The sequence below is a fragment of the Aspergillus ambiguus genome, assembly GCF_047715705.1.
Source record: "Aspergillus ambiguus strain CBS 117.58 unplaced genomic scaffold BDV59scaffold_5, whole genome shotgun sequence".
NCBI lineage: Eukaryota > Fungi > Ascomycota > Eurotiomycetes > Eurotiales > Aspergillaceae > Aspergillus > Aspergillus ambiguus.
The window spans coordinates 681,112-700,335 of NW_027395518.1; the positions used below are offsets into that span (position 1 = coordinate 681,112).

Genomic DNA, 19,224 nt, shown 5'->3' on the forward strand with positions numbered 1-19,224 from the left:
AACGACGTACACAGTACTTCGTATGCATCGACAGTTGTTTCGGTCAGTCACTTTCTAGAATTGCCGCTAATCTAAGTAAAATCGCGAAAAGAAGACTGTTATCGTATGATTCAGCCGGCGAGGTCCGATCAGGCGGTCAGGTCCCTGATAGTAATGCCTCAGGCAGAAAATTGATATTAGATCACGTGTATGATTTAGACCGCCTTCTTGATTGGGATATCCTGGGGTCCACCACCCGCTTCCATATCGGAAAAGGGTGTTGATTGATACCTCGCGACTCACGTCATCAATTATCCCATTGTCCGCTGCGGAGAAGCAAACTACTCCCTGCTGTCATAAGATGCATCCCTGATTGTAGAGGATGTCATTGCGGGGCCCCATGAAACGCTCCCACCTCAGACAGGTCAGCGCAGCAAGCCTCGACACCCTCTCCACTTCCCGCTCACTGGAGGCCTCCAACCATGATATCCCCAGTGACCAGCCGTCCACCCCGGAGGAAAGGACCGTCCGGCTGTCATTTTCCGGTCTCGAACGACGACAATGTACCATTTGGGTCCACGACGAGACCTTTTCCCGGGAGGAGATCTTGTTCAATCAGACTGCGTTCAGCGATGCGGAAGTGAAAGCTGGGGATGTCGTTGAGATCCTGCACGCTCGCCATTCAGGCGACAGCTCCCTTTCGCTCAAGTCCGACCTCGGGGGAAAGCCATTACGCGATAGCCATGCGGATTCAAGTTCTACGCTTCATTCAGACTCCCTGTCCAAATTTAAGACCCCGCTGCAAAGTCGGTGTCTCTTTGTCGTCAAGCCACTGCCCCAGGATATCAAAACGCGCCATCCCAAGCTGGAAATATCAGTGACTACCAGCATTGCTAACATCTTTGGTTTCAAAAATCGCGACACTGTTTACATCTCCGTTGTGGACCACACGCAATGTGCCGCGTCCCATGTAGACATCGCCTTCCGCGACCAGTATGTGGTTCGCTCGGACATGTGGAGACTGGTCATGTCTGAATTGGCGGACAAGATAGTCTACAAGGGTCAGAAGATTGTCTTCATGGGCAGTATCAAGGCCACTGTGAAGAATATCTTCACCCGAGGAGAGAAGGTTCTTTCTGGCTATTTCTCGCCACAGACCATACCTGTTTTCCGCAGCGAGTCCGCAAAATATGTCCTGTTCATACAGATGTCCAGAGAAATGTGGGACTTCGATTCGGAAGGTACCGGTGATATTCTCTTCAGCAGAGTCATCAATGGCTTTTTGCCAGAGCTCTTTAAGCGGTGGGCGAATTCCGACGCGAGACATCTGGTCACAATCGTCCTATTTACACGAGTTGAGTACGATGCGTCCGCCATTGGCATGTCGTCTACGCTTAGCTCGGAAAGTCTGAAAAATACATTCAGTTCGAACCATGCTCCAACAAGGGACTTCTATCGCGTCGTGGTCAATGACATGGCTAGTGGACATTGGACCACTATCCTGGACGAGTTGAAGAAAGACTTTAGAACATTCCTCAGAGATGTATCGACCCTGAAAGTAGATGACCCCGTTACGCCCAGCGTCGATGGCTCAAAGTCCTCTCCCCCTTCTCAGCCTGCGGTCATTGCTGGGCGCCCCAGTACTGCACTTCGCGGAAATATTCTGGAAGCAATTCACCTGGCTTCTTCGCACCTTGCATACGATCATATCGACCGTGACATGGTCCATACAGGCACTTCGATTATCGTCATTACCCCAGGAAGTGGGGTGTTCGAGGCATCTTACGAGTCTTTGGCTTCTACCACAGAGGCTCTCACGAACCGCGGAATCGCAATCGACCTTGTCTGTTTGAGTCCCATGCCTCTTCACTCAGTACCGCTGTTTAAATATCGTGAACCACCGAGAAGACCCTCCACTTCTTCTTTCGGTGATATTCAGAATGGTGGCTATTCGCCAGAAATGCGTCATTCCTTTGCGAGCTTGGCCAACCGAACTCCGCATCTCTCTCCGAAGTCTGCTATCCACGACTCCTTCCCGGGAATAGGCCTTAGAGAACCGTGGTCGACGCGCTCACAGGAATGGAACTACGGAATTCCTCACTGGCTCGACATATCCTATTGGAATCCTGATACGTATAGGGAAGCTCGACGGATTTTAAAGAAAGATCCGAATGCGCCAATCCCGTTCACGGTCACCAAACGGTCCAAAATCTTCGTGCCACGGGTACGAATGTACGAGATCCAAATGATGGGGGTGATGGAAAGCGAACAGTCTAACATTTCAATCCCGTACCTTCTGGAGGGGCAAGGGCTCACAAGAGGGCCAAGTCCAGGGCTTAGTTTGAGCCCTGCCAGTTTGGCTGTTTCTGGAAGAGCTCCATCAAGGCGGAGCTCTAACTTCAAACATCAGCTGAGTGACAGCCTGCGTCCGGAACCGTTCCTCCAGAACATGGAGAACCCCAAGGATGTCGTTCTTGCAAAGTCAAAGAAGACACCCAATTCTGTCCTGTCGTGGATGGACAAATATGATGAAAAAGTGTTCCAGCCTTTTCCCAAGCATCGCCGGCGTCGCAAGCCATCGAAGCAGAAACGGCCAAGTGAACCTAACGTTCAGGTCTCTGGAGCCCATGAACGCATCTCTGCGCGGTCTATATCTCATCTGAGGCAGCACGAGACAACCGGCCCTCGGCCTGCGGTAAAGAAGGTCGATGCATCCTTTCCGCTTCCGAAGAGTCCTAACTCTACCAAGAGCACATCCCCCAAGAAGCCAGCCTTGAAGGCTAAGTCGACTACCAGGGGACCGCGGATATCCCGGACTATCAGTTTTGCTCTGCGCGGATTAAGCTCTACCCCGCCTCGCGCACAGGCAAGTACGGAAGTCAACGTGGAGCACGCTACGGCCATGTCGAGCAAGAAAAAGTCCACAGAAACATTGCCAGACTCGAAAAGTGTCGAGTCGTTGAGCGCGTCAGACAGTGCTTCGACAAAAACAGTAATTGATATGTCAAATGTGCCAACCACTCCTAGCAAATCAGCGGAGAGCTCTGCGATCACACCGTCGAGACCAATTTACATAAAGGCGCCCCCCAAAGCGCCCGAGGAACCAGAGCAGCAGGATCGGTCTGATATCACAGCATCCTTTTCAACAACTGCCACAGAGATTCCATTGGCAGACGACGCTCGGTCAGCAGCCCAGTTGAGAAGGAGAGGACCAAAGTTTGAGGTAACAATAGATACGGGCTCACGCGATGGATCGTCCAAGAGCCCTCAGAGTAAGGCTTTAGCCCCTTGGGTCCGCTCAATCAACCCATGTAACACCCCAAGAGAAGTTCTTCGGGATACCACATGGTTTGGGCGTTGGCAGCACGCTTATCCAAGGCCACCCCATGTTGCTGTAGTGAAGTGGAAGAGTCTAAAGTCTCCCGCTATCCTGCCTTTGACGACCGAAGAGTTTCCAACTGCAAATGAGCTGGCCTCGCAGTACCTACAGACACCATACCGTGTCTTCCCGAATGACGATACTGAAGGAGTTGAAGCGCCAAAGACGAGGGCTGTCTTGCTTCGAGAAATGATCTCGCTTCGCCTTTCACACGGTTTCCAAATTGTCGTCGGCAAGAACGTCGTGGAAGTTTCTGGCCAATACTCCCTCCAGTCACCGAATGTCTTTGATACGAACGGTCTCGAGCGAGATGGGGCCACTGTCTTCCTCTCCAAAGGCAAGTCAATACACCGACTTATCTGTGTCGATGGTGCGGAAATCGAAGTCACTCGGTTTACCCATCGGAGCTCGTCGGCTTTGTCACCTGAAAGAACGAATGACTTCACCGTCTATACCGCAGCAATGCGGACCATTTTGAACCCTGTGTACGAGGTTAAAGGCATAAAACTTGACTCAACAGCGGAGGAGTACAACTGGAACTATGCTGACAACTATGTTGCCGGGCATCGCGACTATCTCTACAACCCAGCACACCAGCTCCAGTTCTGGCGCGTCCGTTACGTCTTGATCCCGATGCATTTAAGACGCAATATACAGTCTATCAACGAAGACAACGAGGAAGAAGTTCATCTACTTGGAATCAATCATCTCACCCATATATGGCAAAGACACAAATACGTACCGCCGGAAGAAAAACGATTTGAGAGTTCCAACAAGAAAAGAGAACAGAATCCTCTCAACATCATGTATCAGACGCGAAACCCGTCCGAAGTTGTTGCTGCGGAACTTGACCGGATCATATTAACAGACCCGGGGCTCGATAACTCTCCTGCTCAGCTGTTACCTGAGTCAGAACTTCTCGAACGCTCCAGTATCAGCTTATCCTCCCTAGCACATGTCATTCAAGGCGATAATGGCGTGCGCATGATGGATCGAAGATGGCATTGGCGATTGCACTACAACTGTTTCATTGGCTTTGAACTGACAACATGGCTTCTGCAAAACTTCCGTGACATTGATACCCGTGAGGAAGCGGTCGAGTTTGGCGACCAACTGATGAAGCACGGTCTATTTCAGCATGTGGAAAAACGACATAATTTCCGGGACGGAAACTACTTCTATCAGATCTGCAGTGAATATCGTGTCTCGCGTCCAGAATCTCGAAACAGCTGGTTTCCTCAGATTCGGGCAGAAAAGTCCATTCCATCCACACCGGCAGGAGACAATAACAAAGATTCGCCGATGGGAGGACATGCGCGGTCCGATAGCGTCGATGACACTCCTCTTCAGACCCCGAACACGCCGTCCAAATCGAAGAACAAAGCAGCTATCATGTTGTCGAAGAGCATGAAATACGATGTAGACCCTCGAAAAAGGTCGAACCGACCTGAGGTGGTCGATCTCCACTATGACCGGTTGCATAATCCTGACAACTGCTTCCACCTTGAGCTTAGCTGGATGAATACCACTGCGAAGCTGATTGAAGACACAGTGCTATCATGGGCTTCGACAGCAGAAAAGTTTGGGCTCAAACTCGTCCAAGTTCCCATTGCTGAGGCATGTGCTATCGACCAGACACAGCCATTCCGCAAGCCATACCGAGTCCAGCTCAAAGTTCCGCCTCCCAAAGCACCTGTGCCCACATTTTTCCATCCTACCTCATTTTCGCATCAAGGCACGCCGGACCAGCACTATTTTCAAAAAGCACTCCTGCGGAAGTTTGATTTTGTCCTGGACTTTGAGGCTAGATCTGCATTTCCTGCGGATGTGGAAGTGTCATATTCGTGGGGAATTCCGGACTACCGGTATTCACAATACATTCATCGCTCAGGTAGTCTGCTCGCTCAGATCACTGATGAAGGTGATATTCTGCTTCTTGCTAATCGGCTTGTAAGCACGCGAGGTGTTGCGAGTCGTGATAATCCAAGGCATGATCGACTGGATCGACCGGAGCAGTATCGGGCACGGGCGGCTACCTACGACCCAGGCGATCGAATGTCGCCACGTCTTTCTCCAGTTGCTCGCCCTGTGCACGATACGACCAGCCCTCTGAGCCCGCAAGGGCATCCCAGTCTCGACTCGGCAAACCTATATCGTGCCCCAGAGCATATATTGGCTGGTATTGCAGATTTTTGCAACGATGTTGAGAAGCTGGAGCAGTTTTATAATGAGTCGTTTGCGCGTCCCGCATCTACTAAGGTCGGCCCTGCACCCGCAACGTTGATGGACTCATCCATCCCATCTCTGGAACTGCCTGCGAGTGTGGTCAGCCACCATATTTCTCCTCCTCCGATCCTCCCGTCCCGGGCACCACAGAGCACCCCAGCGCCTCCCTCAATTGATTCAAGATCCCAGGGACGAGATGATAGCAGTCTACCGAAAGGCAGCCCCCGACCTGGTCCAAAAGCAAGCCCTAGAAACAGCGGTTTACGGCCACTTCGCTTGGGTTGAAGTGCAATCTGGATACCCGATAGTGTATATTAATGAATGATATTTGTTACGACATATGATTGATGATTCTGGCGTGTTTGCCCTTCATGACCCATACATAATACCCCTGTCATATTCCGTATTCGATAACGGACGACTATTCCCCCCGCGCCAGGAGACTGATTGATACATTTGCATTTAGCCGTTCATCCCGAATATCCGTTAGCTCGCACCTTGGCATCCCACGCGTCCTGTTCCATTGGTGGAAAGACTCGACTGGCGTCCGTCCTGTCACGACGATGTCGTCTCTAGCCAGCAACCCCACGCATTGCCCCGCCCCCGCTGCTCCGAGCGTCCTTATCATAGGGAGGACATAGGGTAGCTCTATTTACTACAGACCACGGAGTTTGGTCCTTTGCTAATGCGGGATCGAGGGACACTAGACATTGATGGCATAGTTGAACATGGCGCGACCTAGCTTGTTTTACCTCTAGCAGTTTTGAACTCTGCATTGCAACGATTTCCATTCTTCAGTAGACAGATATCTCTTGGACAGAGGTCTTACAGAGATTCACATCACGCTCTCTCGAATTCATTATCAGGTGTATATTGAGCTTCCGTCGAGGTATCGACTTTCTAAGATGAAGTTTACTGAAGGAATGTGGCGCCTAAGGGTGAGGTGAGCCTAAGTCTTCGAGCTGGCGGCAGCTCTCTGACAGCTTGTAGGAGGGTATCCGGGTGGATTGGATGAGCAATGTGGAGAGGTTGAGCATCAAGGATGAGACGGTTGATATCCTACTAAACAAGTTCCAGCGCCATCGCGGCGATACACTCAACTCAGGTAAGACGTTGATGGTTGGCAGACTTTCCGGGATTTATCTGACTATGGCTAGCGACTGTTTCTGCCCATGTTTCTTCGCCGTTGGAAGGAATTATCGGAGTTAAATTGGTACATTGGTAGGTCGCCATCAACATCAGGATGTTCGTGCAGGCTGACCAATATTCGCACTTTAGGGCAGGACAGGTGGACAACGGCCCCCACTACAAGCTCTCGAACTCAATAGGTCATACAGAAATCAACCACAAAAGGAACGAAAAGTTGAGCTACGGCAGCGGTGCTTTGGGCTTGACCGTCAACACCGCCCCGAATGAAATGGACTTTGTCTTCTCAGATGGGAGAGGAAAGCTCACAGGCCATTCCTGGCGCTCTATCGGATACGTCGGTGACCAAACTACGGAGAAATCCCGATGGGATGATGGCATTTTCTTCGAACGACAAGGGTACATGCTCGCTGCTCTGGACATCGGCGTTGGCGAGAAGCTCTACGGTCTAGGCGAGCGATTTGGTCCGTTCGTCAAGAACGGACAGACTGTTGATATCTGGAACGAGGACGGCGGCACATCGTCTGAGCTGGCGTACAAGAATATCCCGTTTTATGTCAGCTCAAAAGGATACGGCGTGTTCGTCAACAACCCGGGCAAGGTCAGCCTTGAGCTTCAGTCGGAGCGGACCACTCGGGTGAATATTTCAATTGCGGGCGAGGAGTTGGAGTACTTTGTCGTCTACGGGAAGACGCCCAAGGAGATCTTGCGCAGGTACACGGCTTTGACTGGACAGCCTAGTCTGGTCCCTGCGTGGAGTTACAACCTTTGGCTTACGACGAGTTTGTGCCCTGGTAGTAGTTAGTCTTATTATGTTGATTGCTGACTTCTCCGATGCCCTTCAGGTTTTACGACGAATTATGATGAACAGACGGTTACTGGTTTCCTTGATGGTTTCCGGGATCGTGACCTTCCTCTGGGTGTCTTCCACTTTGATTGCTTCTGGATGAAGTCATATCAGTGGTGCGATTTCGAGTTTGATTCGGAGATGTTCCCAGATGCTAGTGGGTATATGAAGCGTATTAAGGAGCGCGGGCTTAAGATTAGTGTGTGGATTAACCCGTACGTCGGCCAGGCCTCTCCGTTATTTGAGGAGGGTAAAAAGAAAGGCTATTTTATCAAGGTACGCCGCCTCGCTCCCCGTCTAGTACATCTGGAAACACTCACGCTGGAAAGCGCACCGATGGCTCTGTCTGGCAATGGGACTACTGGCAGGCCGGCATGGCCGTTATCGATTTTACCAATCCCGAAGCGTGTTCCTGGTACTCAACGCACCTTCGTCGTCTCATGGACATGGGCGTCGACACGTTCAAGACAGACTTCGCCGAGCGCATCCCGTATAGGAACGTGCAGTACCACGACGGGTCTGACCCAACCCGGATGCACAACTACTACGCCCTCCTCTACAACAAAATTGTCTATGAAACCATGATCGAGCGATACGGAGAGTCACAAAGCCTTCTCTTCGCCCGCAGCACCGCTCCCGGCGGACAAGCCTTCCCCGTTCACTGGGGAGGTGACTGCGAGAGCACCTACGAAGCCATGGCCGAGTCGCTGCGCGGAGGGCTCAGCCTGATGCTTTCCGGGTACATTTTCTGGGCCTCCGACATTGGCGGCTTCGAAGGCACTCCGCCGCCCGCGGTGTACAAGCGCTGGGTGCAGTTCGGCCTGCTTTCTTCACACTCCCGTTTGCACGGGTCCTCTTCGTTCCGAGTGCCCTGGATCTATGGCGAGGACTGCTGTGACGTTCTTCGCGACTGTGTGAAGCGCAAGATCCTCCTCACCCCGTATCTCCTGCAGGAGGCGCTGGTCGGGCACCGCGAGGGCACCCCGCTCATGAGACCGATGTTCCTCGAGTTCCCAGATGACCTGAGCACCTACCCACTCGACACGCAGTACATGTTTGGCAGCAATCTACTGGTGGCACCGGTGTTTTCGGAAGAAGGAACGGTCACTTTCTATGTACCGCGGACCCCAGAAGATGGTAACGGAAAATGGATTTCTTGGTTCGATCATAGCAAGACCTACGAGTCTGGTCAATGGTACACTGAAACTCATGGGTTCGATACTCTACCTATCTTGGTTCGACCGGGGTCGGTCACGCTGCTCAATCCGAAATTGAAGGCACCCCAGGATGATGCGCTCGACGGTCTTGAGGTACTCGTTAACGGGACATTGAACTCGGAGGTTTCTGTTGAGGTTGTGGACCCGAACAAGACGAGTGACGTTTTGAAAGTAGTCCGGATTGGACCGGATGGTGAAAATGTGACCGCTAGTGATGAAACAGTCAAGGTAGTTTGGGTTGGACATTAGAGGCTGGGAGTACAGTTAGCGATATATGGCATATTGACTTTCACTTCTGCATTTACAGGAAAGATGCACAGAAGCTGGGATAAGATGAATTGCCTAGGATGTTTCAATCGTCCCGTAGACTGGGCTGCTCGCCATCACCAGGCGAACACCCTAATCCTACACACTATGAATGGCCAGGCAACTTTCAAGAACAATAAGGAATAAGGGTGTTTTAGATGACCACTTCATTGGAACTGTATATATTGCCATGAATATCTCATGATGATGATGCACGTCGGCTGGGTATCGCATATATCTTCACTGGAGGTCCAAATAGAAACTGTATCTTCCAGTGAATGGGTTTCCAAGTGGATTATTCATCCAATTTATATATTGTGACTCCTAATTCTCTTTCGGCTTCGTATAACCACCTCTGTCAATCTTATCAAGTCAGCTTTGTCAGCGGTGCGCACTGCAGGTCAATTGCAAACGGCAATATGCTCTGCGAACGACTACAGCAGGCTTCAGTGATGCAGCGCGTAATCAAATGTTCAAAAGCTTCCTAGCCAGAGCAAATCGCACGTATACGCCCGAAAGAGGAGATATTGATAACGAGCTCCATCCGCAAAGACTCAGGCGGCAATAATGATGATAGTGAAACAAATTACAGAGAAAGTGAGCATTTCAGAGCATGTCAGGCCTAAACACAGAGAAGCAGACTCCACCACAAGAAAGTGGCTTAGAGACTTTCCTGAATGGAAGAATTACCAACACGGCATTTAATACGTCCTAATCTCGCGAATAGAACAAATACTAATGTCTTTAGCTACGGCGATGACACATCCACTGCTATGAGAGCTCCTCGGCCCTCAACCATCGCTGGAATACGGCCCGCATGATCTGCCGATCGTTAACAGATATCCTTACAAGGATCATACTCAAGGGTGTCGTTTATGAAAGCTAATGGTTGGTGGAGGGATTATCTCGACGCTCGAGCTGGCTTCTACTCATCGCCCGTGATCATGCAGCTCATCGTGGTGCGTAAAATGGCAAGAAAAAACCGGCGGAGAGGAGGACCAGCGCTACCTGGATTGGGGACACCTTCCCTGCCGCGAGAGCAGGACAGGACCATAGTGCGACATATAGACTAGATGTGATTAGATATCTGCATAAAATGATGGCTATGTCATCTATGCTCAATAACAAGTTAAAACATAAACATGTGGGTATCATGATGATCTCGCAGAAAACAAAAGCCGACGCTAGCCACCAGAATGTGTGCAAGGATGCAAGGCGGTCTTGTTTCGGGCACAAAGAAACGGGGGAAAAGAATAGTACGTAAAAAAAGAACATGTAGACTTGAACGATTTGGAGAATCACCAAGCCTCTTCAACGTCAAGAAGCCATTTGCGAACTCCCTCTCGTAGGGTATTATCAGGCCCAGCCAACGTACGCTTGCGTTCTCTATCAGCGAGGCCAAGCTCCCCATCAACATCGTCACGACAATGTTCCGCGGTTACACTCCGGACAACCTCCTCCAACGCTCCTAGTACCAATTTTCGACACTCAGTGCGTGGGACTTCAAGGGAAGGGATTTCATCGCGGACCACGGCGTCCGGCGCCGGCTTGTCGTCACCTTTACGGGAGCGCGAGGGAGAGGGAGCTCGAGTAGGAGCCAATGACGAAGGCCCGCTCTGAGCAAGGACGCGCTCCAGAGCGTCCACCAGCGTCCCGTCCAGGTCCATCACAGGCTCTTCCACAAACCGCTCCTCAACTTCCTCCGGGTCATAATATTCGTCTGGAGGGGCAATAGGCGACATCTTACCAGGCGCCCCAGCGGGAGAAAAGAAGTTGGTCATGTGAGACGTTGAGGTCGAACTAACTGAGACATGACGCGGTGTTCCCGCCTGCGAACCTATGGACGGTGATGCCGGTCCTTTCCAACCGGCAGCTTTACGCCGCAGTCGCAGTCGTTTCACGGTACAGGTCCTAGCATCGGCAATCAAAGTTGTTGCCACGTCCACCCACCTCTCTGAGCCGTCCGCTTCAGGGAAAAAAAGGTGGCTAGGGGTGGGCTCCGCCTGCATTGCGCGCTTGATATCAGCCTCTAATGAGGGGTATGGCCGTACGGCTTGAAGCAGGAAGTCTTCATGGAAGTATCTTAGCCACCCTGCAACATTGATATTTGGGCCTTCGTTCTCCTTTGGGGCATGATGAAAACCAGATCCGCTACTGTGAGTCGACGCCAGAGCATCAACGCTAGTAACAGAAGTTCGGGTCTTTTTGGGAGACGCCATAGTGGATTCAGTCGAAGAAGAAAGTGAAACAAACCCAGGCAACGGAAGGTCAACATCGACGATCCCGTCATCCCCACGCACGGATAGTTTCAGGGAAGATTCCCTAGTATGGCAGGTTGGGAGAGAGAGATCCTGCGCATCTTCATCATGTGGCGGATTCGCGGCATTGGGGATAGATATGTTTCCACTCGTGGTAGTTTTAGGACCATCTTCTATTTCTGAAGAAACCTCTTTCACCATCTGGCTCAGTGTAGGGGGACCGCGTTTGGGGGAATTGGGGAATACAGAAACAGAGCGTCTCCGGGCTTCTGCCGGAGAGACGGCGTCGCTGGCCGTGGAGGAGGTCTCTTGACGAGAGCTCCAAAGGCCAGAGAAGAGGCTACCCCATCGGCCACCACCGGAAGGAACACTGCTATTCCCACTTAGCATGGAACTCTCACTCCTTTGCAAGTTTTTGAGCAGAGTCTCAGATGCCAGGCTGTCGTTGCCCTCGGGAACCGACTGATCTGACCCTTCCCTTTCTAGCCGACGCTGTGAGGCAAAATGAGGGACCGGCACAGTACTACCAGGGGTGGCTGTCGATGTCGTTGCCATGCTGGTGTTCTTATTGCGAACATCCTTCGCGTTTATTGGAATTCCCAAGGTTCTGATTGAACGAGCATCCGATCCTCTCCTATTTATGGCATATTCCGATGCGAGAGCGTCAACATCATCTGTCGAGCGATGTGCAGTCTCGCTGGAGGAAACGCTCACGGATCGTTGGTGCTGATCTCTGTCTGCGAGGGTCAAGCGTTGTGCGCGGGACCGTCGTTCAATAGCTCTGCGTAGTGATTCCTGCCGCAGAACAGGTACATTGGGTGGGCTTTGTGACACGGCGCGTGTAGACGTCGAGGTTCCCGGGCGAAGAGGCGAGGGAAGCGGCTCGAAACGTTGCTTGGGTGGAAGAAACGCAGATAGCAAAAAGATAAGTCGTCGGGCAGTCATCTTATCAGGCGAGATGATTACGGTGCGGTGTGCAAGCAAGGGGTCAGAGTCCTGTTGCTGCGCCTTTTGTTGCAGGTAATGACGCCGGCGATACCACTCTGGGCCCAGTGCATTGAGCCATTCTGTATGGTTGCCCAGAAACGCAGTGATCAAAACTAGGAAGAAGAAGCTATGCTCCTTATCACCAATGTTGCGAACAATGGATCGACCTTCCTCCCGCCAGACACCCCAACGGCTCTGGCCCGTGACCACATATGGGGTTTGAAGGGCCGTGCTGATACGGCGGGTGCTGCGAACAGCCTCGTCCTTCAGTTTAGAATTCACGGAAAGTATGTTTGCCGGAAGATGGATGATGGTCTGGTTCGTTCGCTGCATGTTCGGTGGTTTCGCAGGCTTCGGGTGCATACCGGATGAATCGACTTTTTTTAGGAGGAAAAGGATTTCCTTTCGAGACTGTCTTTCCAGATGGGACAAGGTACGGTTGATCACATCCCAGTGATCGACCAACAAATCGATACGCTCATCCAAGCTAGCTGGTGGGGACGCAAGGGACAAACTGTCATCCAGGAGGCTAGCGCGCCATCGGTAGTCGGAATCGAGTGAGCAAGAGATACCCGGTCTAGGCGAATCCGGGCCTTGGGTGCTGAATCGAGAGACAGGCCGCCCAGAATTACGTCCAAGCAATGGTATTTGGATTGTGATTGCCACTGCATACATCGGAGTTTTCTTTTCTTTAATTTTCTTCCGTTTTGTGACGTCAGGAAACGGGAACCCGGATTCAGGAAGGGATTCTTGATAGATCGACGTAGCATCATGTCTGTCTGGAGAGGTTTCACCCGCCTCTGGAAGATTGACACTAAACATCCTTGTCAAAAGTACAGTGACTTTCGAGGGTGGCTTGGGATCTGGACCACGATTGGCAGGAAGGTAGGCCGACGAACTCCCAGTGGTATAGGCCCGTGAAAGGGACTGGCGTGTAGCTGGAGATGTGCCTGTCCTGCTGGGATCATCATCGGCAGAGATTATGTGCATTTTCGTCGAAGAGCCTCGATAGCTGAAAGCACTGCTTCCGAATATACAGTTCAGCAATCCAGAATCGTTGGAGTCTGCTGTATGACGGGTTGGGCCGCCGTCGTGGAAACCACCCATGGGAGCGAAGGTAGAGCTGCGACCACGGGCCCGGACAAATGCACCTGAGGATATCGGGGGTGATCTGCGTGCATCCACAGCGAACGAGAGAGGACTCGGCTCGGCGGCTGAGGACTGGGACAGATACCCGCGTCGTGGTCCTCGGGTAAGGGTAGAGACAGTTCGGGCATGTCTTGTACCAGAATTCTCAAACAATTGCGGTTCCAAGCCAAGCCCATGGGGAGATGAGTCTGGGGATGAGGCCCTTGTATCGAGCAAGATACAAGCATCCCGATCTCCAAGGGCATTCTGCGCAATTATCACTCTGAAATCTTTGGTCGGATCGAGTTCCACGCCCCCTCGGTCATCGTATGCACCGGCCGTTGAGGCGTTAGGAGAATTGAATGTTGAATGCAGTGGATAGGCATGGGTATTCGAGCGACGAAGGAGGCTGGCATCGGGAAACAGCAGACCGGAAGTATGTTCTTCTTCAGTAACGGACTCTAACTGGTGAGCAGGTTTACCAGAATATGCCGCTGGGTTTAAGGTCGATGCAGCTGTGCTCAACAAACGTCCCAACATTGTGAGAAGGGAAGAGGGGCCGTGTTCACGGAAAGGAGATCTGAACACGAGGATGGCAAAGGGTAGGAAAACAGAAAATCAACAGTCCGACAGACGTCTTAGAGCGAGCTGGAATTCCCCATTATTCAAACCCTGATCGGTACAACCATGATCGAACGGACGATGGCGAGATTCACCGGTTCAGAAGTTGTGAGTCTGATTCAAGCACACCGGGGAACCAAGGCGATGGAGGGGTCGACAGGCAATTGAGGGGCACAGAGGCCTGGATGGGACTGGCAGAAAGTAAGTTGAAGAAGAGTCTCCACCGACAGAGAGAGTCCCACCAGGGAGAATGCACAAGGCAGAGTGTGGAGGAGAGGGAGAGAGAAGCAAAGTGGAAGCATCACCACGAGGGAGAAAGCCGGAGCCGGCCATCAAAAGGGCGGTGAGCGAGAGAGCACATGACCTCAGTCTCATTGGGGAAATCGCCGCCGATCAGGTGTCACAAACACCTCATCGCGCATATCCCGGATTGATAGATCGTATACAGTATGCCAGAACACTTTCATTACTACATCAACGGAGGTCAATGGTATCCTAATTCGCCTGCGTCTTCCGCTTCACTTGATCCACCAACTTCTTCAACTCCTCCGACCCCCCTGCTTCCTTCTTCTGCTTCTTTGGCTTTTTCTTCCGATCTGCACTGTTCGTTTCGGCCTCATCATCCCGTTCGGTCCGGTCCCGACGGCGTTTACGGCCCTCCTCCAGCAGAGCCTTCATACCACTCGTCGCCTTGAACCGAGGATTGGTCGGGTCGATGGCAAACTCGTGGCTCTCGAACAGCCGACTAAATCGAGGATCGCTGACATTCATCTGGAAGTCATCCTGGACTTCCGGGACCTGTTTGCCCTTGCCCTTGCCCTTCTTCTTCTTGCGGGCTTGTTTTTCCGCCTTCTCGATCTCAGTCATGTTGAAGTGCTTCATGCCTGACTGGTCCTCGTCTACCATCAAAAGCTCGAGCTCGGCCCGTTTGGATGCTTCAGCGGCCTCCTCCGCTGCGCGCTCTGCACGCTTCTTCCGCTTTTCCTCCTTGCGGCGAGCCGCAGCAGATTCCTTGCCGCTTGGGTCGTCGAAGAAAGGATCGTCGAAGCCTAAGTCCTCTTCAGGGGCCGGCTTATCATCTCCAGACTCCGCGTTCTTTTCCTCATCCTCAGTCACAGGCCCGTCCTGTTTGGCGGCCTTCAGCTTCTCCTTTCTGCGCTTCTTCCGCTCACGTTCCTTACGGATGTACCTCTCGATCGTTGTCTCTTCGATCTGGGGTTCGTTCTCGAAGATGCTGTCGCGCTGAGGGCCTCCCGCAAGACCAGACGTAAACGTAACCTCCATTTCGCCGACAGGCGCGTCAGACTTGGACGAGTGTGATGGCTCCCCACTCAACCCGAGAAGAGCACGCATGCGCTGCCTTTCCTCCTCCTTCTTGGAGATCTTTGAACTAGATCCGTCCCCCTTCGTAGTATCCACCACTTCCACGGCTCCCTCGTCCTCGTCCTCTTCCTCACCGGAGCTGTCGCTCGCAAGGTAAGCCTTCAAGTCATTCTCATCAATCTCTTTCCGACTGCCGCGGAAAGCCCGCGCCTGGGCCTCCTTGCGTGACTTGTCCTCCATATCCCAGGTCAACTTGACCTTACTATGTTGCAGCGCATCGGTCACGAAGTCGTTGGGCTGGTAGCCGGCTGGAATCCGCGAACATTCGTCGCGGGGTTTGTCTTCCGAGAAATCCGTCTCGTCGGGCACAAACCGAAGGTCGAAGAAGTTCGCACTCGTCAGATACTCCGCTCCGTCGACAAGGTCGTAGACATGTTTGGCAACATCCTTAGACGAGAACGTGAGGATGGCGTAGAAGTAACGTAGGCGTTCCAACTGATACTTTCGTAGTTGCGTCGAGTTGAATTCTTCGCCTTTGTCCTCCTGCACGATAGACTGCTTGATCTTCTCCTCCTCCTCGTCGGAATCCAACCCCTCATCATCGTCACCACTAGACTCATCATCGTCCTTGGCAGATGCGAAAATCTCCTTCGGAGGTCCTTCGACCTCCTCCCTCTCCATGCGCTCCTTGCCAAACTCACTCGGGTACACCGACACCTGCAGTATTTTCCCACCCGCTGGGACAAAACTCGAAAACACGGCAAACAGATCCTCTGCGCGGATGTTATCCCAGTCAAGGTTGACGACGGCGATTCGCTTGGTCACGTCCCCGGTCGGCACATCCATCTGCTGTTTATCGGGGAACTGGAGCTCCTCGCCCGACCCAACCATCTCATCTTCGTCTCCATCATCGTCCTCGTCTGAGCTTTCCTCCTCCGATGAAGATGATGAGAACCCGCCGTCCCGCGCAGGGTCGTAGGACTTGGCGTCAGCGCGTTTCAGCTCCTTTAGGACTTCGTCGTCGTCGATATCGACATCGATCTCAGGATCTTCCTCGTCTTCCTCTAATTGGTAGAACCGCTCCAGCTGCTTTTTCGTGTCGTCGCGGGCCAGCTTGCGTCCGTAGCGGTCCACCGGGGCATTGCGGGAGAAATCCTTGTCGTTCAAGACATGGGCAAATCGCTTGTCTAGTTTCACATGGGTGTGGCGTTTGCTGGGAAGACGATAGCGAGGGTCGTTCTGGATGTTGGCGAATCGAGGATCGGCTGGGATATGTCTGTTAGCGATGGCGGTTCCTCAGAAGAGAGCGAAATTGGGAGCAGTACTGATGACCGGGCCAGCGCCCTTCTTGGAGCTGCCGCTCTTTTTGCCTTTCTTATGGTCCGGCATTGTGGTGAGTCCACAAGCACAGAAATAGTATGAAGAATGTGCAAGATGACAATCCGAAAGTGGTTGAGAGGAGGATCGAAGACGCAGGGAACGGATTAAAACTTTTTTGGGGACAGTTACTGATTGCAATCGCGATAAGGGAATTTTCTCGGCGGAGCCAAAAGTTCCTGCGCGGATGGCCCGTGCGCATACCATACTACATACTACTACGGCCTGTCTATCAGTCTACTCGTTCCCTGCGAATATCAAAGTGTATGTAAGCATGCGTATATACTTGGTCTTGCTCCCAATTCCAGGAAGAAACAGCCTCACGCCCAATTATATGCATCATCAGCAGCCAAAATACCGCCTCTCCATCCACCGCGGCTCCCGCTCTTCTTCAATCCGTCCCACAATCACCGTGAGTTCGGGATACACGGTGGTCAACCGTTTCAGCCCTATCTTTCCAGCGGCGCAGGTAACAAATACGATTCGATTCTCTTCCACGCCGTGATCGACTAATACTCGGACTGCCATCAAGGCAGCACCTCCACTGGACATCTGGGGATCCAGGAGCATCACCATGCTATGCTCTTCAATACCTCCAGGCAACTTCAGGTAATGCAATTCGGGCTCTTCATTCCGCTCATTCGTCTGGATAAGCATACGACCCGTGATGCAATCAGGGATGGTCCGCTTAAGGGCCGTTTCGAGGCAGGAGCCGCCTCGCAAGATTGCCACCGCAGACATGGTCCCCGCGGGGTGCAGCCCATCGAAGGAGGTCCCTTGGGGGGTTTCTACCATCGCAGGGATATACTTGGTCCTATCTAAGGCGCTATTCCGCGAGAACGCCCGGTCAGCAAAGAAGCCACCCCAGAGCAGGAGAGGACGCCTTCTGGGTCAACACACCTTTCGATCAGCATAGAAGCAAGTCGGTCGAAATAGAAAACAAAGTCTACTTGTTCGGTCTCAGGGTCCTGGAGGATTGTGTTGATACCAACAAACTGCGGCGTCTGAGCCAGCATGATGACATTGGACGACAACTGCAGTTCCGAAGCGAGCAATTTAAGCTTGCGCAGGTCCTCGCTATGCTTCGCCGACTTTTCGTCCAACTTGCCTTGGATGTGTTTCACGACCATGTCTATAAAGTCAGTTAGCGACTTACTTAAACCATTGTCTGGTCGAATCTCCTACCAATAGCCGTCTTATTTTCAATTCCGCGAGGGATGATAATATCTGATGTAGGCGTAAGAATGGAAGAAACAAATGCAGATAGTCAGCTTACCAGAGCCAGCTCGCTGAGGTTCCACAAATTTTCTGTATGATGGTTTGACATATGCAAACCATTGTTTAATGATGCCTTCAATGTCCCTTTCTCTCTCACGGACATCGCGCAGGACTAGTATGAATCATGTTAGAAAAACAGTTCGCATTCCAACTAGGATGCTTGGCCACTCACTTCTACGCCCGAGGCAAACATCCATGTCGGCTTCAACAAAGATCTGGAATATATTAGAGCAAGGTGGTTAATACTTAATAAAATGAAGGATGGTCATACCTTGACATCCAGGAGGTCCACCACTCGCGGGTCATGTAAAGCCAGAATACCTTCCAGGATTAGGACTCGCGGTGAGTAAAGGGTAGTTGTCTGAGGTTGACGTTGGTGATGGGCAAAAGAGTACACCGGGATATTTGCCTTCTTTCTTTCGCATGCAAAAATATTAGGTTCGCATGAATGTTCTGGAATTGCGTATGAAGGGATCGGAGCATCTCGCTTACCCTTGCTTGAGATCTCTCAGAGTCTGCACCAGGGCATCAAAGTCCAAGGCGTCCGGACAGTCAAAGTCAAACTCATTTCGGTGCGCCCTGGCATGCTCTTCCGGTGATAAGCTTTTGTAGAACGAGTCCTGGTTACGCCGGGTCAGGAAAGGCGAACACGTTTCATGCTGTGCATATCACGCTCACGAGGGGTGCTGGGTAGGTTGAAGAATAAATACCATTACAAGGATTACCACCCACGGCAGATTTAACGACTTCACGATCTCCATCGCCACCGACGTCTTTCCGGAGCCGGAGCTTCCAGCGATACCGATGATACTCAGATCAGCCCATGGCGGGGAATAGCTCTTCTCCGCGGCAGTTGGCGCTGAGTATACGGGGGACATCGACTCCATGGTGTTGAAACCTCACCGAAGGGTTGACCAGTCAAGAAGAATCGGGGCGAGATCAATCATAGCACACCAGGAGTGAAGATGCACCCACGATAAGGGATTGCAGCCGGTCGAAGGGAGCTTGGTCTCGTTCGCTCAGAGCTTCCAATTCCAAACTGCCACCCAATGGTCCACACTGCAAGCTCACGTGCTTATCGCAGCGACAGCTCCAGCCGGTGCCTAATCGGGATTAGTCTGTGTCCGTGACTTTTCGCTTGCGGCTCACACT

The 19,224-nt window shown here is 52.0% G+C and overlaps 4 protein-coding genes across 4 annotated transcripts; 2 read left to right on the top strand and 2 right to left on the bottom strand.

Moving 5' to 3' along the window:
- Nucleotides 1-277: 277 nt before the first annotated feature.
- iml1 (GTPase-activating protein IML1) lies at nucleotides 278-5,922 on the top strand. The gene has a single exon (XM_073688699.1). The coding sequence runs from the start codon at nucleotides 362-364 to the stop codon at nucleotides 5,867-5,869; it is 5,508 nt and encodes a 1,835-aa protein (XP_073550984.1). The 5' UTR covers nucleotides 278-361; the 3' UTR covers nucleotides 5,870-5,922.
- A 486-nt stretch (nucleotides 5,923-6,408) lies between these two features.
- Nucleotides 6,409-9,073, top strand: BDV59DRAFT_210817 (putative sugar hydrolase). Its single transcript, XM_073695676.1, has 6 exons — nucleotides 6,409-6,522; nucleotides 6,575-6,689; nucleotides 6,742-6,805; nucleotides 6,863-7,512; nucleotides 7,576-7,853; nucleotides 7,907-9,073. Exons 1-6 carry the CDS (start codon nucleotides 6,490-6,492, stop codon nucleotides 9,041-9,043), a joined length of 2,277 nt encoding a protein of 758 aa, XP_073550985.1. The 5' UTR covers nucleotides 6,409-6,489; the 3' UTR covers nucleotides 9,044-9,073.
- A 1,083-nt stretch (nucleotides 9,074-10,156) lies between these two features.
- BDV59DRAFT_172336 (uncharacterized protein) lies at nucleotides 10,157-14,388 on the bottom strand. The gene has a single exon (XM_073688700.1). It carries the CDS (start codon nucleotides 14,011-14,013, stop codon nucleotides 10,399-10,401), a length of 3,615 nt encoding a protein of 1,204 aa, XP_073550986.1. The 5' UTR covers nucleotides 14,014-14,388; the 3' UTR covers nucleotides 10,157-10,398.
- A 201-nt stretch (nucleotides 14,389-14,589) lies between these two features.
- BDV59DRAFT_210840 (uridine kinase family-domain-containing protein) lies at nucleotides 14,590-19,174 on the bottom strand (the record flags this gene model as incomplete). The annotated part of the gene is made up of 10 exons (XM_073695677.1): nucleotides 18,783-19,174; nucleotides 18,565-18,692; nucleotides 18,344-18,488; nucleotides 18,245-18,287; nucleotides 18,071-18,184; nucleotides 17,980-18,021; nucleotides 17,695-17,926; nucleotides 17,305-17,620; nucleotides 16,999-17,002; nucleotides 14,590-16,682 (listed from the first exon to the last, which is right to left on the bottom strand). Exons 1-10 carry the CDS (start codon nucleotides 18,957-18,959, stop codon nucleotides 14,590-14,592), a joined length of 3,294 nt encoding a protein of 1,097 aa, XP_073550987.1. The 5' UTR covers nucleotides 18,960-19,174.
- Between the last annotated feature and the right edge of the window lie 50 nt (nucleotides 19,175-19,224).